The sequence below is a fragment of the Mercenaria mercenaria genome, chromosome 3, assembly GCF_021730395.1.
Source record: "Mercenaria mercenaria strain notata chromosome 3, MADL_Memer_1, whole genome shotgun sequence".
In the NCBI taxonomy this organism is placed as follows: domain Eukaryota; kingdom Metazoa; phylum Mollusca; class Bivalvia; order Venerida; family Veneridae; genus Mercenaria; species Mercenaria mercenaria.
In genome coordinates this window covers 87472147-87492961 of record NC_069363.1, presented here as the reverse complement: position 1 = coordinate 87492961, position 20815 = coordinate 87472147, and the positions used below count along the sequence as shown (strand labels likewise).

Here is a 20815-nt window from a genome sequence, read left to right as displayed (position 1 = left end):
AAACCAGAAGTAATGGCACAAAGTCATGTATCCGACAAACAGAATAAAACCTGGAATCGGCGTACGGAAAAGAAAGTAGTTTTTGATTTTATGGCAACCGAAAAGTACATTTATTACAACGGCAACTGGCTATCTTTCTATAGTTAAAATATGATATAAAAACATGTGACACGTTCAATAATGCGTCCAAAGCTTCTTACAAACAGCTTGAAATGCATGGATCTCTTTAATCAAGGGCAAATATTAAAAAAAAAACAAATACAAAAACCTGTACATTTGAATTTCACCATATTATAGACTGAAGGTTTATTGACAACTATGAACACTTTTCTTCACGTTTGCCTTGTAGAACTATTTCTATGCGCGAAAATGTTATCCGAATTGTAATTTTATACAGACTTCCATTATGAAACTTTGTGTGAGGGCAATTGTTTTTAAATCAGTCTAGCAAAAATACCCAGTACAAAACCCTATCATTTTTATTTGCCGAATGTTCTATGTATAGTCTGAAGTTTTGAAGTTTTTTTAATCATATTCTAAATTCTACGTTATACGAGCGTGCAGAACTACATTACAGTGGTAATATAACGTAACACAATGATTAAAAGTCACGTTTTATATCTGTCTAATAATAATATACGTGCAACTACCTCATTCAGATTACTAATGGCATCTTGAGCACCTGGTTGTCTGGAAAGTGGGTATCCGCCTTTGGCATCTTTCATTTCCAAAACGTCTTTGAACAAATCAATATAACATTGCAGTTGACCTTCAGATAACTCATAGTTCGCATTGTGAAGTATATCGTTGCGTGTATCCTTCGCCTGTACCAATACATATACAAATTCAATAAGACCCATTATCATATACCGACTTTAAGCAAAAACGGATACTATATATGACATGTTACACAAGAGTTGAACATTCGGTAGCAAAGATCAAGACAGGTTGGAATAATATAAACTTGTTTTGAAATGTTACACATATGCTTCATCAAACTAAGATAGAAAAAAATAACCAAACTATAGTTTCCGTTCGGATACAATATATGACATGCAACACTAACGTTTAACAGCCGCTAATAACGTTTAGGACAGACTGGACTAACCTTAACAGGTTTTGAAATGAAAAACATACTGGTACGCCATTTCTAAACTAAAATAGAAATAGAGACTTTCACCGTAATAAACATTATGTCCTTGCGTGCGTGTGTATGTTGGGGTTCGTTTCTAGTAAGTTTTGCCTACCTGTTTAAAAAGATCTGTTTCTCCGTTTATTTCGACGTCACCAAGAATTCTATGGATAAAAGTGTTGTTGATCAACATACTCAGTAGTCCCGAACAGTCAATCTCGTTCGCTGACGGCTTGCCTCTGTAACCAGTAGTACTGATATAGCACGTAGCAACACTCCAGGGATCGATTCCCCACGATTGTATATCTGTGTTCGTAAGCGTTAAATCGAAGAACCGGTGATCAAAAAATATCTTATCATAAAACTTACTACAAAATCCTTGGCTTTGACAAACCCTCCTGTTTCTTTGCTGTTTAGAACATAGACACTTTGATTTCCTTGGGCACTGTCCCTGTGTGTGTGATGGGAGAAGAACATCTTCTGTGCAGTTTTCACATACAATAGATGGAAGCTGCTTTTTAATTTCATAGTAATGAGATTGTACGGAATTTTCAGCAAACTCCTGTATACCCTGTTTCAAATATTTTATACCAAGAGCACCTCTGATCCAGTTTTGGAACAGATCTTCTGTCAGTTGCTTTTTGTGTAAAAGATTAAGATTGCCTGAAATATGAATGACACGTTCGCATCTTATGCAAGAGATTGTGTGGTTTTAATTGTAAATTCGACCTTACATAAAGCAGACATAGGTGTTGCCAAACCGTTCAACAAGTGTATACAATAACAAATTCTAATTTATTGCAAAACAAGATACACTGTGTAAACATTTTCTTGTTCGCCCGTTAGTACTTATATTTCAAATGGCGAAATTAACACACACGCATAGATTAAAGCAACACATTCAAAGTCCTGAACTGATAATAATATCTAATAGTTGGAAATGACTGAATATGATAATGTTTTATCAATACACTCACATAACATCAATATGTAGGTCTTTAATATTACCATGACAACAATATTCATATTGAGGTAGTAACAATTCGTTGAGGAATAACACAAAGTACCTTTTATTATCAAGTTTGTACTTGACTTTTTCTCCCCAAAGGCAACTGTGTAATCACCGTCATCCTCAAACGTTGCATTCCTAATTGTCAGTTTGTGTTCTAGTCCATGCACTGTGACCTGGCGTCTTATACATGATATGATTTCTGTGCCATCATGTTTCCATATCACTTTATTCGTATGTAGGCTTACCGAACACATTAGAACAATATCCATATTCTCTCTGACATCTGCCTCTGCTGTAGTTACATGCAATTCCTCGGTTATCATCAAAGGTCTTTCTGTTTAGAATAATTTGACAACTTTGCAGTCCACTGATATTTATTGCTTAAATATACATACAAGTGCATACATAAGATTACAACAAAACAAAAGCAAATGACTCGGGCAACAGGTTCAATCAACATTTCATTCAGCCCTTTATTAATGATTATACTTATGTGATGATTGTCATATGAGCCATGCCATGAGAAAACCAACATAGTGGGTTTGCGACCAGCATGGATCCAGACCAGCCTGTGCTTCCAAGCAGTCTGGTCAGGATCCATACTGTTCGCTAACAGTTTCTCCAATTCTAATAGGCTTTAAAAGCACGGCTCATATGCATTTTCTTGTTTTCCTGCCCCTAATTAAAATGACATTTTCTACGTCCCAATAACTAGGTGTTACGTTAATGTCTTAATTAAACATCTGAGTAAATGGCAGTGACGTGGCCCTAGTGGACATCAATACTCCTTAGCCTGCATAAACACTCAAGCTACGCGTTTTAACCTGTATATGTTCAGTCCTGCCATTAACCAAATAAGATATGCCATTACAATTTAATATGTTTATAACAATTTTTTTATTCCGAATTTCGTGCCAACAAGAAACGAGAATGAATCATTATGCAGTAATTCTTAAAACAAGAAAGCACATAACTAAATTCACGTATTACTATTGTGTCAATATTACAAAAATATAACTAAACAAAGTTACAGTTTGATATCTGTAATATGTGTTGCATTTAAACAACAGTCATATGAAGAGTATTGTAATGTTCTCTGAAACTACAGCAGGTGTTTATACCTGAAACTTTGAGGGAAGCCTTTGTTGATTCTATGCCACATACGCACGAATAATATCCTGCATCTGTCAACTTTGTATTTGAAATCGCTACCCAGTGCGTACATTTATCTGCAACAAGTTTTAAGTTATCTGTTGCTTCTACAGGTTTGTAATCATGTCGCCATATAACTGCTTTGTCAGAAACATTGAGTTTGCATGTGATAATTGCTGGTTCGCCGACATAAACAAACGTGTCTTGAAGTTGTTTCGTGAATACTAGATTTCCTGTAAAACAAATTATATTCCAGTCTCATTTGAGTTGCCAATAATAAACGATCATATAGTATAGAGTATATTCCTTCTTACCATCATTCCTTAAAATATTTGATCTTGGTCTAAGGCACCCAGTATAACGGTGCTACATCAAGCGTTGATTTAGGTTAGACCAAACCCTAACGAACAGCTTACCGTGCTTAGACTGCAAGCATTTAGTTTCAAGTTAGATGTCTGTTGATAGGTATACTTATAGTTAACACAGGACATAGGACGCCTTTTAATTATTCTGGAAATATTGGAGTTTTGATTTACAAATTTTATTGTGTGATTTTTATGCAGAAAGATAATCAGCGGATTGGAACGCCGTGAACTTTAGAGAGTCTTTCTTTATAAACATATCGTGTCTGTGTACGTTGTATTGTAATGGTACCATGAGATGAAATAGAATTACAAATGTCGTAAGTTAGTTGTTAATGAAAACCTTCTATCAATACTCCATCGCTAAAATATTAATGTATGTATAGGTTTGCAATGCCAAGAATGAAACATTTAACATTTTACATTACGATTACCTTCCATTGTCAAAACTACCTTTAAGTGTTAGAGTTGTGCTTGATTTCACATCACCATAATCAACTGTGTAATCACCCTCATCTTCTATCGTAGCATTATGGATTGTGAGTTTATGTTCTAGTTCCTGTACTGATACACATAGTCTATCACACGGTTTAATTTCTTTGCCGTTATGTAGCCAAACACTATTGTTTGAATGCTGGTCGACTGTACAAGTTAAGATGACATCCGCATTCACTCTTACGTTGATTTCTGCTGTCGCTACATGTAACTTCTCGATTATCTTCAAAGGTTTGTCTGTTTTAAATTTATAACAGTTTATACTACAATAACAATAGACCAGCAATGAATAACAGTTTAAGTACATTTTTCTGCTGGGACTTATTTCTGCGTTTTCTGCGGAAGACAATAATACCGCAGATTTAAAATCCGCAGAAAATTTTGTCCTGAGATGACGTGAAACGACGATACAAGCCGCCACTATAATCCGGTTAAGTATAAGACAATGTCTTCTAGCGTTATCGGCTTTTGTCGAATGCCGACGAAGCAAGTTGAAAATTTAGTGGTAACGGTAATGTAATGGAACCGTTTTATTATTGTTTTGCTGTTGAAAAAAATACAATAAAACATAAAATGTTTTGATTTTCGTTCACCATTTAGCAGTCAGCTGTCAGTTTCAATTTTCGTCTGGCGATGGTCATGTTTACCGTTATTTGTATGGGACTTTAAAAATATATCATACCGTTACAATGTACAGAATGTTTGCAATATATAGATTCGGACATTTTTCGTGTCTGTTTGGCATTATCTTATTCATAAAATGACTGTTTGTCCTTGCATTTAACAATGAACATTATGGGATGATGACAATGTTACATCGGTATCCGTGAACTCCAATCTGACTAAAGTACATATCCTATTACGCTACGCATAGGATCTGAGAACGACCTATTCATAGCCTCGTTCTGACGACCCTTTCGCTAGCCAATCAGAGCTTAACTTACAACATTTTGCAAATCTACCTGTAGCCTTGACTTTTGATATTTACAATTCTTATGTCGCAATGTGTCAGATAACCGGTTAGCTCAGTCGGTAGGCGACTTGCTTTGTAAGCGAGGGGTCCCGGGTTCGAACCCAGGAATGACTGCACATTTTTTTTTACTCTTTTGACATTGGAACAAGTCGTCTGATTTGTTAAAATAAAAATAGCAATACTGGAAATCCAAAATATACAGAAGACGTATGTGAATGGGTCGTTCTCAGATCTTCGTTTAGAAGATCAAGTACTTTAGTCAGATTGCCGTGAACTCTTATTTTCAAATCGGAAGCCAACATAACTGTCAAAATCACAACAAAATACGTACCTGTCTATTTGAAATTAATGAAACAACCGGTGAGAACAGAACCGCAGAAATAAATTCCATCAACGTGAGATGGAAGCCACCGTAGAAATAAGGTACGCAGAAATTTTATTACCACCTCATTTTTGAAAAAAAAATCGCAGAATATTAAGCCCGCCGAAATAAGTACTTATACGGTATTTAACGATAAAAGATGTCAGACTGACAGCTCGCTTGACTACTCGAAAATATGCAAATACAGTAGTGAAGCTACAGTTAATTGTTGCTGTAACAGGAGCATTATCGACAAAAGTTTACGTCTGGACTCTAGTTATTGTTGTGGTAACATGAAGTATTCAATCTATGAAAGATATATATCATATACTGAACGGAACAGCGTGATAAACAGGGCTTTTTTCAAAACAAATTAATTCGATATCATGGACAAATATGCAACAAGTAACCAAGGGACAAAAAAGGAACATATTTTATTCTTTGAACGGTTTATAGGAAAAACACCACTAGGTAGCTTAAATGGTTTATGTGCATCTTGCATCACTCTGACTCCCACCATGTTCAAAAGTAAAAAAAAATGTGTGAAAGTTAATAAAGTATTGCCATGAAGTACGAAGTCCCCTACTGGAAGGAAACTAATTTACTCTGCCGAAGTATTACATAATGATCAGTCAATGATGTATGAACAATTGTATACAACACATACAGTATGTTATAACACAACATTTGGATTAACTGGGTCCAGGTATCACATATAACATTCATCATGGGGACAATTTTGTCAAGTAATATTAAACTTCCTTAATGGATGACAGCGTTACGAACCAGAAAGGAATGAAAACCTAGTGACATTTGACGTTTTTCTGTGACATTGACCTTTGAATTATGAGGATGTCGAGTAAAACACAGTGTCTCATGGAAAATATTTGTGCCATGTAATAGTATAATTCTTTCATTGTCGATAGAGTTGTTGACTACACAGGAAAAAGAACTTTGACCTCCAAGTGTGACATTTTTCTTTGAGCTAGGGATTTGGCTGTTGCACATAACATGTCATCTTTTTTATGGAGTACACTTGTGCCAAGATATATTTAAATCCATTAAAGTATTGTTGAGCAACAGACCGGACAGGGAAAAAGTGCTGTTGGCCTTTTACCTCCGAATGTGAACTTACGTTTTCAGCTAGGGTCCAGAATTCGCGCATGACCTGTCGTCTTAGCCTGTGTGTCCTTGTAATCTACTTGTATACCTAACAAATTTTTGAATAGCTTTCAAGACGAACATATATGCAGTGGATGTTTTGATGAGTACGCCATTAGGAATCAGACATGATAGAACAAATAACTATTCTTTTTTGCGGCATAATACCAAATATATAGATTATAGGTAAGTTAAATCCCATTAACTCCTTTGTGAAACGTACATTACCATTCTTTCAATGCGCTTTTTGATATACATGCTTTTGAAAATAGTTTTGTAGTTATTATTTTAAATGGTCTCAGATAGCATATGGCTGTTTTAAAATGTCTTAACTAATATTGATCATGAGAGGTGCATTTTTGTAGTCCGTCCACTACGTCGTAATAATCAAAATCAGTAAACCATATTGCGGATGATTTCGACTTTTGTGTTATATCATTAACGTCAGCACTTAGATATGACAGACATTTCCAGCTCTTGCAATCGATGACCCTTATTCCATTTATTAGCTAACATGGTTGTTTAAACGGTATTTGCAAAGTACTGCGCACAAAACATAATATACCCAATACTCTTACCAAATTTGATGCTGGTGATATTGTGGATTTATCAGGGCTCAATTATCGGATTTTTTTTCTAGGCGTAAGTGTCACGATCTAGAGTGTCGGTATTTGCTACTTTTAGATAATTTAATAAAATATTAATACAATACTCATTTCAGCAATGGGAAAAGGCGACCTTCACCTAAACATGAAGTAGGTTGTTTAAACGATCTATTGTTGGTAAATGTTTTAAAAGTGTATTGTGTTTTTTAGACTTCTAACACCATCGAGCTTACATTAAACGTTGTCTGACCTTGAACTGCTATTTGACCACCAAAGACATGCCATCCCGGTAAAGAGCATTCCATTGTCCTACCTTTAAATTTTCATAATTTGTACAAGTATGGGTACGCGTAGAACGTCTTAATTCCAATAACCATTTGATCGGTCAGAATTCAGTATACAAATGTATTACATTTTTTTGACAAAAAAGACAGTCAAATCTACATGTAATCATCAAACTTGAAGTTTATATAGCGGACCCCGAATGACAATCGACATATTCCGTATGTTTACGTTTTCTCCGGCATTTTCCGTATATTTACGTATTTTCTTGCATTTTTTCTGGCATCTTGTTATGATGGAAAGAAAGATTCCTTTTATGACTGACAGATGACGAAGTAGCATTTGAGAAAATGTTATCGCACGGAGATTGTCGATTGTCATCGGCCCACTACACTAAAAGTGTGGCCAATGACTTAGTAAGTCATACTGGACCAATTTCAAAAATCATACAAATAAATACTGATGTAAATTGATTTACCAAGTCACGTGTTCTGTCACATCCTATCTTTTGTCAATCAATAGATATCTTAATATACATTCAATAGTATGACGTGAGTCTGGACTGAAATCAACACCCACACAGGTATTCAATGCCTGCAAATAATATTCCAAACGCAACCAAAAGGCCACAGACCAACATCCTAAACCGCCGAACAGTCTTATGCAGATGTGGAACAGAATGCATTAGAAACCGTCTACCGACAACTTGTATTTTTCGAGTACTTAGGATTTGCTTAGGGCACATTCAACTTATTCACAGTTGCAACATAACATTTATGGTGCCGTGTTTCTTTATATATACTTAGAGCTTCAATTAGCCTCTGAACATTTAGGTTTTTGTTAATTACATGCATGCATAGCAAGTTATTTAAATAGCTTAAGCTACAGTCACACATACGGATATGTCCGTACGTTGAGGTACGGTGCAGATGGGATTGGTTTGTTGGGACTCGGACACAGGTAAGTACGGAGCAGTACGTCTTAGTACGGTAAAAATTGCGAGAAACGGTGAACAAAAAGATACAGGACGCGAATAAGTACGGATAGGTACGGCGTACTAAGTTGAACTACGTTTTACTGCGCCTGGCAACCTGACCAGCGCGTGGACTACTTTGAACTACTCTTAAGTACGGGCAGCCTCGGATAACTACGTTCAGCTACAGATCAATACGCATGACTACGTTCGCATTAAGGTTTAGTAACTGGTCGGTAAGTTTCATATATATTGGCCACGTGTAGCTAGCATTTTCATTACGATTTTCTTTGACTTCATGTCAAGCTATGGCAAGGTACGCTTCAGTACGGATAATTAGGTTTAGTACGTTTCACTACGGACGAATAAGTTTCAACCAAGTTGGACTGAAATGGCTACGGATCGCTAATTTTTTAGTGCATGTTCAAAAGTTGGAGAAACAAGTTTGGATAAGTTTTTAATACGTGTGACCCAAGTGTTGGTACGGATTTATACGGATTACTACTTTGAGGTACGGCACAGGTACGGATCGATACGGATTACACGTTCCTATCCGTGGCCAGACGTAGCATCCGCGCCGTATGTGTGATTGGGGTATTACAGACTGAATCAAACCGAATGTGCTGTCATTTTTTCTTTCTGTGTTCCTAAAGGATTTTCGTACAGGTTTCATTAAGTTGGTATGTATGTGGTACATAAATTATGCTATTAAAAAACTGTTACATATCATCTAAATATTGCAGAGCGACTTATACTTTCCGATATACTGTACATAAAACACATTCATTTTATTTATACATCCTGCCTCATTATTTACAACCACAAAGAAATTAAAGCAATGTATCTAATCAAAGAAGTTGACAAGTTCTACGAACTGTCTTTATTATTATTCCAAATTCATGGTATATGTGTTTCTTTGTTCTGTGAATAAAATACTTTCATATACTTTCTGTTAATGTTCTATAGAACAGCGCTTATACAATACAAAAGCTTATCGGATATAACTACTTGTTTCTTTTAAAATAGACATTGATACAGTATTTAAATTGTAGATTTCTTTAAATTTTCATCAGAAATGTTACAATACCTGAAACTTTGAGGAAAGCCGTTGTTGAAGACTGATCACATATACAAGAATAGAACCCTGTATCTGTTATCTTTGCATGAGATATCGCTAACCATTGGATACATTTCTTGTCAACAAACAATAAGTTGTCCGATTCCTCTACCGGTTGGTCATCCTGCTCCCACATTACTGCTTTCTCAGAAACGTTGAGTTTACATCTGAGAATCGCCGGTTCGTCAACATAGACAACCATATCTTGAAGATTCTCTTTAAATACTGGGTTGTCTGTAATACATATGTTTATTCACATCAATCGAAAGAGGTATAATTATACACGTTTCAACTTTTTAAAATCATTGAATGTTTACTTTTAAATATAAACTAACATGTGCATGTTTTTTTTTATTTATTTGGTGAAATATGTGGTGTAAAAATGATCAGTCAGCCCTGAGCTCGAACCCGGGATCCCTCGCATACATGGAGAGTGTTCTACCGACTGAGCTTACCTACTATCTGACATATTCTCCATTAACGTGACTAAGTCTGTACCATGGCATACACCCCCACAAATTGGAAATTCGTCTTCGAACTCTGGCGGTACATAATATTGCATGCGGCGTAAGAATGACCAAGCATGCGTGCCAATGTCCCATGTTGCGCGTCTTATGTCACAGGGTGTTAATATATGCAGTAAGTCCGATGATCTAACCAAGGATCCCTCGCTTACAAGGCGAGTGCTCTACTGACTGAACTAACCGGCTGCCTGACACATTTTCTCATCTAACGTAACGTGACAAAGTCAATAGCGTGACATTTTTATTAGATGCATAGTTTTGATATGATAAGAATGAAATAAAGTTTATAGTTTTACAGATCGCTGACTTGGTGTATTGCAGGTTGGATGTTCAGTAAGATCTGCACAGTCATATAAGTGTGTTACCACATTTATGTTCTGAAGTTTGATGTTTTAAGCATTTTATATGTTGCTAAAGTTGGCGGTCAGCGGCCAGAACTCAGTTGCCTAACGGATTGACGGCCTGAAATAAGCGACCTTAAGGTCACGTTAAAGAAATATCACTACAGTAATTACGAACAATTAATTCATGTAGTACTACGTATATACACGTATTTACATGTATCTGCTTCCATGTTTTTAAGAAAGCTGTGTACTATTACCATATGGAAGGAATATCCACCTGTAAAACACAATTATATTTGTAATAAAGACTGTCAACTCCCATGTGTCCTTGTATTGTTTTTCATGTATTCCAATTTTCAATTACTTATGTATTTATTGGTGCAAAATTATTATTGTATTAGTGACTTTTCGAATTTTGCGGCTGTATTTTTGTCAGAGTGAATTAAGAGGTAAAACAACTTTTCCTGACCAAACGGCCATCGGATAAGAAAGAATATCTTCATATTCATTTAAACAAAGTCGTCTGCATTTGAAACTAAATTTAAACCTGAAATGGTATTTCTCACGCATTCTTAATAAATTAATGTCAATAAAATATTAAGAAAACATTGTTTTTACCTATTTTCTCTACCAATCAGCAATTTGCATATGCACTACATGACCGTTTAATATATTTCTGTTTAGAAAAATATATTTTTTCGTACTGGACGATACAGTACTCCATTTAAACTAAACGATAACTGTCATTAATCGATAAAAGTATCCTTATGAAGATCTATTAAATAAGCGTGATGTGTTTCTTCATTCGTTTGTAATATCATGTCCATCTGATTGTTTTCGCTATTTTTCGTCTGAGACAAGTTAGTACAGTATAAAAAGATAACCTTGCCATGTACAATACGTGATATATTTAGACTCGCAAACATCTAAAAACAGATTGAACTCACCTATATAAAATATTTTCTTTTCTCGTCAAAATATGTAGGACAAGTTGCAATTACCTAAAACTCCCTGATAATGTATAAATGTTCTCTGCATAAAATCCGATAGAATGCCTCAGGCTGCCTTATAGACTTTCAAAACATTGAGCAGAGAGTGTAAAATAGAGAAAAGCTCAACACGACAAAAACGAAAATGTTGCAGTCTCGGTTTGATTGAGCATGTTCATGGACCGTAGTGTAATTGCATGCTACCGCCCACGCCCTCTAGCCCCGGGTTGAGCAGAACTCAACATTTACACATGTTAAAAGTACAAAAAGCAATTTAGAGACATCAGCAGATGTATTCAGACGGCGGTGAACATGGAACATTCAATGATACACGTGTTGAGGCGTGTAATTCCATGAAAAGCGGCGTTTGGTCCCCAGATAAAGTAAAGGGTTTGCCCCCTAAACGAGAAAACAATGGGCAGAACTAAACAAACTGGAATTTAGGAAGGGGATCTGAGGTTATGGAGCTTGCGTATCACAGGAACTGTCAAAAGACAAAATTAAAAAGCAGGCACCATATCCAAGCGGGAGTATTGGAACCACCCAGGCCGAAATGGTCATGTTGAGAAACAAAACAGTACCAATAACACGACATAAAAGTCGTGCTGAACGCTCTGAGAAGAACAAAATATAACAGCCCTGACTGAATGTACGGGGAGACTTTTCACGGCCGCCACACGGCACAAACAACAACCTTACAGGCGTTTCTTTCCTTTATGTTTAACCAGTCATAATCAAGTCATACGCTCTCACCCGATGTTTCAAGCGTTAAACCTTTATATTACGCATCTTTAAAGTTTTATTATTTATTAATTGTCAGAAAATTATTCTACTATGCATTTTTCTTTTAGAAATAGTTGTTTTTAATTGCCAATAAATTCAATAATTTCGAACAGAAACAAACCAGTTTGTTTTCCTAGCGGCTTGTTTTGGTAACAACGGACATCGTCTCCTCCATGAATTTTTGGGACGACTTTGTCCTGTATAGCCATTTGAACATGCAGGTTGACATCTTTCGTCTGTTTCATTTTGTTTATCAATTCAATGTTAACTCTGACGGATTCTGATTTAAAGGAATGAATCATTCGTTTACACTCAAATTTTGCTGTCTCGTCATCAATGCCTTTGATAAGATCCAGAATTGCAGAATGTAATGGATCCCATTTTGTCTCGAAAGTCTTGTAGTTAAGCGAAGCACAGTGGGCATAATTATCTAAGTCTTTTCTTTGGTCACTTATGCATAATATTGCTTCCAGCTCTGTTTTGGTAAGACACGACTTAAGTAGGACCAATATTACAACACAGAGCAAGTGTATGTCCCACGAATCAATATTTGCATTCACTTCATCATCTTGAAACAGCTGAGGAAACTCTTTGAAAGTATCCTTCTTTTCAGCTAAAAGATTGGCAAGATTTCCCATGTATCGTTTCCTGACTTCTCTTTCAATAACGGCCTTTACACCCACTGGTGCAGCTTGCCCCAGAAGTAGAAGATGTCTCAAGTAAAGTTCATGACCCCTTGTTATTTCTTCTTCACTCTATGAAAAATTATCAGACATTTTATTTTCATATATAAAAAGGTTTCATGTTTGATATACAAAATACTGGTAGCCAAAGCTATTCATTAATTAGAAGTAACTGTTCAAATATCTTATCAGTAAAAAGTGATTGTATACAAAGAAATGTCAATAGACACGTTGAATACTTTGCGGCTATTTTTAAAAATATATTTTTCCATTATCGTCATTATATGTATATCGTTTTCTGTATGATTGCATATAAATGATAATCAGTATAGACCGGAAATAAAAATAATAGTCAGTATACTATGCTATAAAAATTGAGATTTTTTGGCAAGCAGGTAATACAAAAGATATACATGTAGAATGTTTTAAATAGCTTAACCTCTATATTTTGAGAAGCTGCTGATAAGTAAACTTTATCGAATTGCGATATCCTATTTCGTCAAGATGGCGTCCAATATTGCGGCGGTCCATTTTTACGGTAGTTGATGTCTTTGCGTTAGGACTGAAGCTTTCTTAAGAATGAATTCAAAAATATTTTATTTGTCAAATGGCTTAATATTTACATAGAATAAAAATTAAATGGATGTATTGTATTAATGTTACATTTTATTGTTATAGTACTTTTGCATTTTTAAAAGGTTGGCATGATAATATTATTAATTAATCGGTTATATTTAGGTATGAATCATATATATCGTATACATATATTTGATTTGTAAAGTATATGCAACAGCATAAATGTGAAAAAAAAAAATTTTTTTTACATTTTCTAAACGCTATATCATTCTCTTTACAACACCGTATAATTGACTCGTGCAGACATAAGAGCATACGTCCATGTGCAATACGTGTTTCAGATTTGATAAAATCCTTATCTTGCTTTTATTCAAATCTGAAATAGTTGCATATTTTCTTGATTTTCATAAAAAGATAGATCAGACAGTAAAATTAAATGAATTATTGTTGGATATTGCTATAAAAGGTATTGTATAAATATTATCGCATAAGAAAACTGTATGAATAGAATGCATTTCTATTTTCAACTTGTTTCTTTTTCTTGCTTGTAATTGCGTGTTTTACATACATTTTACAGACCTATTCAAGCATCATATTTTTGAAACTAAAACAATGCGTCTTTTTAAAATAAAATGCAAATAGTTGGTTTAAAATTGCATGTGTCTCTTATATGGATCCAGTCGCTTTAAAATAGGTCGGTCATCAAGAAAACAAGACAAAAGGCCTATATTAATGACTGAATTTGAAGAACACAACCTCAAAAGACTAACCCCTACAGCAGTATTCCGCCTTATAATTGTCAATGGCAAAAACACAAATGGGGACCTTAAAGAGGAATTAATTGCATGTTGAATCCGAACATGCTTTAGAATAAGCTTGAGGGATGACACCCTTTCAATTATTCCGGCCCGACTCGGTGGGTAGGTCTTACAAAAACATAAAACTATAGCATTTGCGTGCCCCCCATGAGTGGCATATAGATTTGGTCTTGTCCGACGAAACCTTGCATGAGTCTTAATCATGATATGAACTTGTGCACCTCCTATTTTTATGTGGCTCCGTACCTTTTTTTCAGAGTTATGGCCCCTGAAATAGTCAAAAATGCACATTTTCACTTTGTGACGCGCCTAGCTCAAAAAAGTATTTAATAAGAATTGATTAAATCTTGCATGAGTCTTTATCATGATATGAACTTGAGCACGTCCTTTTTTCATGAGTCTTTATCATAATATGAACTTGTGTAGCTCCTATTTTTTTGTCTGCCTCCTCCGCCCCTATTTCCAGTGTTATTGCCCCTGAAATAGTTAAAAATGCACGTTTTCGCCTTATGATGCATCTAGCTCAAAAGTTTTATGATATAAATGGATGAAAATTTGCATGAGTCTTTATCATGATCTAAACTTGCGTACTTCTTATTTTTGGCAGGCTCCACTCCCCCGTCCCCTTATTTTTAAAGTTATTGCCCCTGAAATAGTCAGAAATGCACATTTTCGCCAAATAATGTGCCTAGCTCAAAAAGTATTTGATGAAACCTTGCTTGAGTCTTTGTTTTTATGCGGCATTGCACACTTGGCATTCTTCTTGAGAATTTTAGTGCTTATTACTGAGTTATGGCCCTTGAAATAGACAAAATAGGGGATTTTTGGTTTGTGATGCTCATAGCTCAAAATATATGGCCTAGAATATTGAATACTTTTCACAAAATGTTAGTTTAGGCTATAGTATCCCCTTAAGAATACAACAATTTGAATTACTGCCCCTCATTTGTGAGAAATGTACAAGTGGAGGCACTCCCTGTGTCCTACAGACACATTATAGTTGTTTAGAAACAACGAAAAAGACCAAAGGTTTCGAATCCTATAGAGGTTATTTGTACCTTGCTTTCTGTGTGATGAATAGCAAATGGAAAACCAACTATGACATGGTATATTTATATACCTAAAAAGGGTTATTTTTAGATGAATGTTGATTCCTTTTTTTCTTTACTATGTAGTAGTATACCAGAATATTAACTTCTCAAATTTCGAATCTAACTAATGAGCCAATAGTCGTATACTTACGCGTACAGGTGTATACCAAGCCGACATAATCGGGGATTGGTGGTCTCGGCGCTGACTAGCGCGGCCTCAAACACTTAAAACAGCCTTTTCAGTGCCTTTTTTTGCATTTTGAGTGATGAAACGAAAGAGGTTTAAGTGCACGTAAATAATGAAGTTCATGAGTTATGCAAATAAATATCTTGCAAACCAATATGAAACGTTAAATATACATACAAACAAATAATCGTGTCACAACAATACAAGATCACACTTTAAAGAAATCCCAAATATAAAGCTGGAACTATGATATAAGCATGTGTATACTTATCTTACTTCTTGTGTGTAGATTCATTTACTACTAATCTAATAAGCAAAATCATTTCTGTTTAAAGTAATCATTGCATGGCTAGAGCATATCTAGATTATAAATAACCACGTCCTTTTAAAGCAGAATAAATATAAAAACAAAGAAAAAAAAAAAAGTTACAATGCCTAACCCCTCAAATAAAACCCAAAGTGTATTTGATGATGTGCACATTTTTAAAATAATCATCAAAATGAAAAGACTACATCAACTTATAAGATACAACAAAGATGTTAGCCAAAAGAAGCAAACGAAAGAGTACAATTGGGCACCCTATAGAACAGATAATTGCCAAAATATCAATAGGGAACTATAAGGCTGTTTACCGTGCACCGGATCGTTCTCTATTACACCAGCAGGTTCAATAGTAACAAGTAGTCCATAACAGGTCATCTCTAAAGGACAGAATTATCAAGATGAAACATTTCAATTCCAGTAGTTTTCAGTGTAAAGAGGTGTAAAACCAAACATTCGGTATGTCTGAAACAGACATACAGAGACTTACAGAGCTATAAAACACTATCCAAAAAACTTGTTGATGTTTTGCTTCAGACTGACACAATTGTTGGTTATTATGTCGAGTTTCTTGATTTCGGTGGTGCTGGAAGACTCTAGCTGCCCCTGTAATCATTATTTCAGACACGGATGTGTACATAGTTAGAACCAGCAATCTTTCATAAAAAACCAGATAAATATCCAACAGGGAAGCCACGTTCCAATAAAACGCAGCCTCCCCAAGTGTTAACCCAGCACGCGGACGTGCACACGACCAACACACACACGCTCCCACAATGCAAACACACCAACATACACTCACACAACCCAAACAAACTAGAACAAAACGAACAAATAAAGGAAAATAAAATAGTTTGACACCAAAATGGAACGGTCAGGGCAAAACCACCACCGTGGAGCTTAAACCGGTTTATGGTGCGCCTAATATCACTCTTACCCGCAACCGTGTTCCAAAGTCACAGGGCAGTTTAAATTAAAGTTATACACGCCAAGAGAAACCCTAATATACGCAATGGCAACAAAAGGCATGTTATGTAAAACACAAAAACACTCTTGTATATTTATTTATAAATTCATATTAACCCAAACCGCATGTACATGCACTCAATGCCTTTGCAGAGAAGGCAGAACAACAAGAGAAATGTTCATTAGGGCCCGATGAAACAGGTCAAAAGACAGAAATCAAAATAGCTCTGTCTCAGTTGGATTTAAGAACTACCTGTCATAGGGTCCTCTACCTGTTTCACCAGACACAATCAAAGGAAAAAGCGTAGCGTCCAACTGAAAAATACATGAACACCAAACATACGGCGTGTTTCAAAACCGTTGTTTCATAACCTCTTTTAATAAAATGTTTAATAACTATACTAAATTCAACTGAAAAATTGCATTGACCCTAAATCTTTCGAAGTTTTTAAACCACATCCCCATAAAATCGGGTGTCAATATACCTTCTCACAGAAGTGTCTTTAAATCATTATTATATTTTAAAACCATTTCCGAATTACGATAGTAAAATTTAGGAAAGTATCCTTGTTAAAGAAGCTCATTTGTTATATATTGATTATTTTCATTGAAATCCTTAATATGACTACACACTATGTTGCCTGGGGTACATCCCCATTCAAATGTGGAAAATTAAGTCAGGTGAGTGGCTTCATTACAGGAAAGAATTGCAAACTTCGAGCGGGGTTTCAAATCCACAGCGACGGAGACGAGAAAGTAATTTCGTGTCAACTACCATAACCAATCAGCAAATGAGGCCCCTTAACTGTACTCGTAATCTCGCACAATAACGAAATATTTATAACCCAGAAGCTTTGGAAGTTTGTAATTAACATCCTCATACTAGGAAAATAGTGATATTCCTTGTAACAAAGTAATTCGGTACTCATGTTTGTTTTGTTTGTTTTTGGGGTTTAATGCCAATTTCAACAGTATTTCAGTTATGTTACGGCAAGCAGTTTACCTCATCAATGTTCCTCTGTACAATTACAAACCTGTTCTCATCAAGGGCGGGTTTTGAATAAATAGTACATATGATAAAGTATTTACGTAAAGTAGGAAAAGGAGAAAAGGACGGGGCAGTTTATATCCCTTTTAATGTAGCATGTGAAGGTTATCAAATCCAATTTCAGAGTCTAATTTATCAGCAGCAAAGAAAACAATCTGGTCGGCATTTCCAACCGAACTAAGTAATTTCATTCAATTTCACGAACGACTAACACAGTGATGAACAAATTCCTCTCTTTACTTTGTTGTTTGATTTTAAGGAAATTCTATATATCGTCACCATGCAATTATTACATCTCCATCCTAGCAAAATAAAAACAGACTGTTTGATTGAATTTGTTAAGGAGGATGGTTACCTTGTTACCAGGGTAAGTTCAAATTAGTTCAACCACGGAAATTTTTTGTATGTCGTGTAATTTAATGTTTTATCTGCTACAGTCTCTAGTTCGTTTATCTCTGTCCCTTCAAGTACAATTTTTATCCAGATGAAGTACATGACCCTCCAAAGGTCTTTTATATTGAAAGAAGAAGGAAAATACGGACATTTAATACTTTTCAGTGTAATTCAGTTTCATTGTTTTCCGTAGAAGTCTGTATAATTGATGCTTTTACTAGTATGCGCGTTAGCTTTCTAATAAAAGCTTACAATTCCATGGTAACGCATTTTCTCTCATTTTGAAACAACTATGTATGAAAACGGGTTTTTCGACGGCTTTAGTGCCGTTCTGTTAACGACCAACATGGAATATTTGGGTAATATTATTAGCAAAATACCAAGCACTTTACATTGTACCATACTTTTCTTAAAGTTTAAAATAACCATGACAACAGGGATGTTTAAAATGACTTATATCTTGCTTTTTAGTGTAATTTCTTATAAACAATATTAAATAAAATTATCTTTCTTATTAATGTAGCTTTAAAACATCGTATTTCTAACGTAAGTAATAATTTCGTGCTATCTGCATTTATTTAAACAAATTTCACAGCTTAAAATACTTACAGCAGTACCCCTTGTCTGACATGTTTTACGGAAAAATCGTTTTGCATGCTGCTATTAGTCTCATGTATATTATCAAAATGAAAATAAAAAGATGAACCTGTGTTCCTGAATAGACCAGTGTCAACGCTTTTGAATTCTACATATAGGTCACGGGCTTCGTTTCCATGGTAACATCAATTTTATTCAAGAAACCACAATTTTCTACTGAATTTAAACTCTTTTAGAGCTTAGTTTTAGTATATAAGTAACAAAATATCAAAGAAAACTGATAAATAGGTATTACAAATCAAACTGCCCGATATTTATTTGAAAATGGCCGTAATAAGTAACTATATTTCCAATAACATCAGTTACTATATTCATAACATCAGTTACTATATTTATAACATCCAACTATATTCCCAATAACATCAGTTACCATCATCCATTTTCTTAAATTCCGCATAACATTTCAATATAACTACATAAACGAAGCAAAATATTTATCATTATTCAGAGTGGAAGACTCATAAATAATATTTCAGCAAATAATGGCAGTTCGAAAATAGTTAAAATAAAGAAAATGCACAGAATTACGTACTTTCAAAATAAAAGCTATTAATTTTGCGCGGTAACTGAGACGTAACGTCATGACGTCAAATGACGTCATTTTAAGACAACAATGTTTTAAAGCGTTTCTATGGCAATTTATACATAATTTCTGTATTATTAAACCATGAAGCATCAGATCGGAGACAGATTCATGATTATTTTCCAGAAGAATGGATATACAAACACATTTTGTTTGTCGTAAACGTCGCCATTTGGTGGTCTCAGACCTAGACGGTCATGTTTATTTACTTCCGGAAGAAAATTTAAAGAAAATAGATCATTTTTACGATTTTTAACAGCTAGCTGTTTTTAGACTTTAAACGTTTTAAACATCAAAGATGAAGCTTTTACAAACTCTTATGATGGTGGTTTTATGCAGTATACGTGCCAGCGAGTGTATTTTTGCCGTTGATTTTTTTGCGGATTACCCCACCCACCATCTTTACAATAAGATCGATCCTGTAATATCTATGGGACACTTGACATTTCATGAAAACTTTGTAACTAGTTATAATTTATCTGCAAGGAAGCAGAGGAGTATCGTGATGAAATCCAGTAGTACTAGTAACTTTGTACCTGTATGCTTGTCATTGTGTGGCGACATACATCCATGTCCAAGTCCTACAGTGCAGAACTCTTCCTCAGAATATAGTGAAAAAATCAAAAGTTTTAAGAACAGAGGTCTACACTTTATACATCTGAATATTAGAAGGCTTCTTCAAAACTAGAAGAAATTCGTTTATTATGTAGAAGAACTAGTGCAGCCTGTATCTGTTTAACTGAAACTTGGCTTGATGATACAATATGTGATTCTGAACTTCATATTGATAATTATATCATTCGACGTAAAGACCGAAATCGACAAGGAGGAGGTGTATGCATATATATTCGTAGTGACATTGCCTTTAATGGTCGGGAAGATCTCAGTCATGATGAGCTGGAGGCGACATGGATAGACGTTTTACTGCCAAAGTCAAAACCGATTGTGGTGTTGTATACAGACCACCGAAACAGTTAAATTTCTATGAATTACAAGAATCTGTGTACTCTTGTGAATCTTCTAGTCATTTAAATGAGTTTGAACATATTTTACTTAGAAATTTTAATACAAATGTGGCGAGCTTAGACAATTGTTCTCTTAAAAAAATGTCAGTGCATTTATTGAAATGTTCAATTTATCCCAGTTGATAAATGAATGTACTACAATTTCATCGTCAGTGTGCTCAACGGTTGATTTAATACTTGTGTCAGATACTGAAAGAATTT

At 35.0% G+C, this 20815-nt stretch overlaps 1 protein-coding gene across 1 annotated transcript in view; it reads right to left on the bottom strand.

The window, feature by feature from the left end:
- The window catches only part of LOC123525624 (uncharacterized), a 135189-nt gene that overhangs the window by 92085 nt on the left and 22289 nt on the right, over positions 1-20815 (bottom strand). The window contains exons 5-11 of the mRNA XM_053539166.1: positions 12387-13020; positions 9596-9859; positions 4112-4390; positions 3266-3529; positions 2200-2478; positions 1248-1795; positions 651-824 (exon numbers count right to left, since the gene is read on the bottom strand). Of these exons, the coding sequence (XP_053395141.1) occupies positions 651-824; positions 1248-1795; positions 2200-2478; positions 3266-3529; positions 4112-4390; positions 9596-9859; positions 12387-13020 (2442 nt within the window). The remainder of the gene's footprint in view (positions 1-650; positions 825-1247; positions 1796-2199; positions 2479-3265; positions 3530-4111; positions 4391-9595; positions 9860-12386; positions 13021-20815) is intronic.